Source organism: Malus domestica, chromosome 16, assembly GCF_042453785.1.
Source record: "Malus domestica chromosome 16, GDT2T_hap1".
Classification (NCBI taxonomy): domain Eukaryota; kingdom Viridiplantae; phylum Streptophyta; class Magnoliopsida; order Rosales; family Rosaceae; genus Malus; species Malus domestica.
The window spans coordinates 25,093,408-25,097,731 of record NC_091676.1 but is presented as its reverse complement, the minus strand read 5'-3'; the positions used below and the strand labels follow the sequence as shown (position 1 = coordinate 25,097,731).

Sequence of the window (4,324 nt, the reverse complement as noted above, 5' to 3'; positions counted from 1 at the left end):
CTAGAGAATTAAACTTCAACAGACCCAGAAAGTGGTGGATTTCTTGACAATTCAAGTAGTTAATTTTGTGCTGCAGTTACCCAAATGTTGTGAACTCAATGATTTTATAGACCAATAGCTAGCTCATTCATTGAGCATTCCGGAGATTCCGATCAAATAAAGTGAAGCAAATGTTATAGAATATTATAAAATGGTCCAAAAATAAAGATGTTTGTTATCATAACCATCAATTTGTTTGATACGCAGAGATGACTAAATTGTTCAAATTAAATAATATATTCCTTTTTAGAATTCTTCTTGATTTAGACTGAGAGTAGGAGAGTATAAAGTATGAGGCTGTTTGGCGACGCTTTCCTGGATTCTGATTGATTTGCGCCCGTTTCGCCAAACCTTTATTCCGGTATTAATTTTGGTTTAGCTGCGTAGCGATCAAGTTCTGCATACCGAAACTGCAAGTGCCATCAACAACAGCGATATTGCGGAATTCAGGCTACAGAGAAGGCAACAGAAGTTCATGGTGCTTCATATAACCGATCGTTCTGCTTCTCCATCGGATCAGAGGATACAGCAAAGGGAGCCTAGTTTTTGTTTTTCACTGACTGTATTCCACCATCTTCTGTTAGTATTTCATGTCCCTGCAAACCTCATCAGTACCTTAAGACCCATGCGGCAAATGAGAAATGAAGCATTCTCCTTTAAATTACTAAAATACAATCATCCAAATAAAGTACAAGATTATGCAAAAGTGAATGCCATAATATGTGTGCGCGCACACATTTGAAGGAAGAAGTTCATTATAAAGCATTACATTCAATTTTTCTCGGAAAGTGGCCACCAGTTTTTTATCATTGACGATTCAATTTAAAGATCATCCCTATTCTTCTTGACCTCAATGCCGAGAAGCTTAGCCAGTTCTCCACTTTCGTATGCTTCAACCGTATCTAGAAAACAGAGCATTCATCAGCTACTAGCAATTTTCTTGGTGTAATCACGTTTCCCAGAAATAAAGAGAACAAAACATTTTGAAAGGAAAAACAGTTACCATCTGAGCCCCCAATGTACGTCCCCTTCACGAACACCTGCGGTACAGTACGCCTCCCAACAAGCTCACTTAAAGCATCTTGTATGTCCCGACCGTCAACTGAAAAGACACATTGCCATCTTCAATCGACAACTTATAATGGAATGGTACTTGCACTTGCATATAGTACAGGCATACATATGCTAATATGCACTTTCAAATTTCAAACGAAACAGCACAAAGCTGTTGAACAAAGTGCTTCTACAAGAAGCGTTGTCTAACAGGCAAACTATTGTCCTGAATGCAAATTCAAGCAACCCAATCACATTTGCCACTCAGCAATCCAGAAAGGCAATCCTAACAACAAAATTTGGAACTTCTTGCAAGTTAATAGGGCACTTAAAAGATTGAATAATTAATGCACATTCCTAGAACTCGGAAACACATTTAGCCATTTCTTGAGATTGATTTCAACCCACAAGTTAATTTTGCACCAATCTCATATTTCAGCAACAAGCTCCTTACTTTCTATGTTTTCATGCACATTGTGTGAAAAAAAATCCGTAAGGCCTAAATGAAACATACTTCTCTCATCAAGCTCAACCACATACGGTACTTGGTTCAACTCTTTGAAAACTGCTTTCGCCCTTCTACAATACCTGCAAACAATCCAAATAAATTGCAAATCAGAAAATAAAAAATAATAATAATAATAATAAGAGGAGGAATTCAATATATACGTTACACAAAATAGACAACAAAAAGTAAAATTTGCAGTATGTCCTTGTGCTTCTGATGAAATTGCCCTCTAAAAACCCAAATTTGCTGTATGTCCTTGTGCTTCTGATGAAAAATTAAATAAAAAACAAAGTGTAAATCCAAAATTACTTCTAATTGGTTATTTCATTTTTTTTCCCTCATCAATTCAAGCGATATTCTAATCTAATCTAAACTACAGGAAATATGTTTTGATAAATGGACCTCTAAAAACCAAAATTAACTTCTAATTGTTCATTTTTCTTTCTCTTCGACCTCGGTAATATTCTAATCTAATAAAAACTACGAGAAGGGGAATTCGTCGATTCGAACTTGGGAGTTCTGCAATTGGCGATTTCTTCAAAACCCAGAAACCCATCTATGGTAACAAAACCGAAAACTCCTCATCCTACTCGGATCAATCGAAAATTCAACTCAACCCCAAATTCCAAAACATAAAACTGAAAAATTAAATAAAATAGTAAATGGGCTGAATTCAAATCAAACAGATGAGATGTTGAATCAAAGTTACAAGAAATTAGTGAAAAATAAACGAACGGAAGAGAGTGGCACGACGTACGGGCAGTAGGACTTGGAGAAGATGGCGATCTTGTTGGAAGAGATGGTCTTCTTGATGAAGGCGAGGGAGTCGGCCGAATTAGGCGACGCCGATGACGATGCTAATGTCCAGAAGAGGGACGTCGCTAATACTAGAGCTGCTGTTGCTGATAGCAGAGTCTTGCTCGACGCCATTGATGGTTGCGATCACACGCGCTGCTGTTTCTGAACTATTTGGAAGTCTACGTTCGGGGCGGGGATCTCGGGTTTCCACTGCACTTTGGTGTGGGCGTCGGGATTTGTAAAATACTAACCTTATAATTCTAACCAAATTTATTTCGAATAGACCTAAATGCCCTCACACCTCACAACAAAATAAAGCGCAATTTGATTTGACTCAAACGCAGAAGTTGAAGGATTCAATTCCATTATTTCTTTCCCTGGTAAGCTGTTGAAATGAATTCTCATCAAAATCGAACCTAAAACATATCAATTAATAATAAATAAAAAATATCATTAGACCATATTATTAAGTGATAATTTTTTTTTTCTAATCCCTTATCTTCAATTTACTCTTCTTTTCTTCCTTAATCGTTTTTTTATGTCAAATTATCCAAGAATTTGGTTGGTCAAATAAATTACCCATGGTTTAGTTGGTGAGAAAATGAATGAAAAGCTAGATTCAAATTTGAGCACAAATGAGTATTTTGATATGGCACTTATTTTTGTTTAGATGCGTACTAAGTTATTAATACGTTTATATTATCATAATTTTATTATGTAAAAAGCTAACGGCAAGTTATTTATAACTCTAAAGCCTATATGTACGTTTCAAGCCAATATGGATACATTTCAATTTAGTAAGCATACATTTTAGTTTGGTATGAATATGTTTTAATTTATCATATGTACGTTCCAATTTGAAAATAACTTGTGTAAGTACATGTCAATGTTTATTTTTAAAGAAGCACGGTACATTTCAATTCAATCATACTTGAATTTTTAGAAACAAAAATAAAGAATGAGAAGTAAGTATTAACGACAATAACTACGGTAATGAAGAACAAAGCATGACATGACCCGTTAATTTTAGGGGGGGTGTAGTCAAACTCAGATTTGAGAGGATTTTAAAAGAATTTAAAATCCTAGTGTAGTCAATTAAAAGATTTTAAAGGATTTTAGAATCCATTCAAATCTAGGTGTAGTCAATTAAAAGATTTTAAAGGATTTTAAAATCCATCCAAATCTAAGTGTGTTGATGCACAAAATCAGTGAGGACTTTGGTACAACAAAAAGTGTTAAGTTTGTGACCTTCGCTAGATTGCTCCGGTCACTAGTGTAGATAAGTATGTAAATGGATAGGAACAGGGAAGCAAACACAAGATGTATGTGGCTCACCCAGATTGGCTATGTCCACAAAGTAGAGGAGTTCTCATTAATTATGAAGGGTTTACATAAGTACATAGGTTCAAGCTCTCCTTTTGTGAGTATTAGTGAATGATTTAGTACAAATGACATTAGGAAATATTGTGAGAGAATGATCTCTATTTATAGAAGAGAGTTTCTAGTTTCATTCTGACATTGACATGTGTCGTGTTGTGATTGGCTTCTAATGTTGACACGTGTCGCGCTATGATTGGCTTCTGATGTCAACACGTGTCGCGCTGTGATTGGCCTCCTGGTTGGAGGGAAACTCTTCTAGGTCCTTGACGGTATAACGTTGACCGGTGCTCAGTAGTTTTGGGATTGGTCACATATGGTATAAACAGTGCTCCCCTAAGTTTCCGAGTGAGGGAAGCTCCTTGGTTAGGGACTTGCAAGATCCAAACCATTGAGTAATCATGAAACTTCTAAATACTGAAGTGTGGTATCATTTTCACTTGCCTTATCTGTCTCATATGTAGATGTGACATCTTCTCTAGAAGTACTTTTCCTCCATCCAGGGTGGTATCTTTAACCGATGAAGATGCACAAGGTAATGTATCAATT

The 4,324-nt window shown here is 36.0% G+C and overlaps 1 protein-coding gene across 1 annotated transcript; it reads right to left on the bottom strand.

Moving 5' to 3' along the window:
- Positions 1 to 674: 674 nt before the first annotated feature.
- Positions 675 to 2,804, bottom strand: LOC114822096 (glutaredoxin-C4). The gene is made up of 4 exons (XM_029096153.2): positions 2,358 to 2,804; positions 1,607 to 1,680; positions 1,043 to 1,141; positions 675 to 941 (listed from the first exon to the last, which is right to left on the bottom strand). Exons 1-4 carry the CDS (start codon positions 2,528 to 2,530, stop codon positions 862 to 864), a joined length of 426 nt encoding a protein of 141 aa, XP_028951986.1. The 5' UTR covers positions 2,531 to 2,804; the 3' UTR covers positions 675 to 861.
- Positions 2,805 to 4,324: the final 1,520 nt, after the last annotated feature.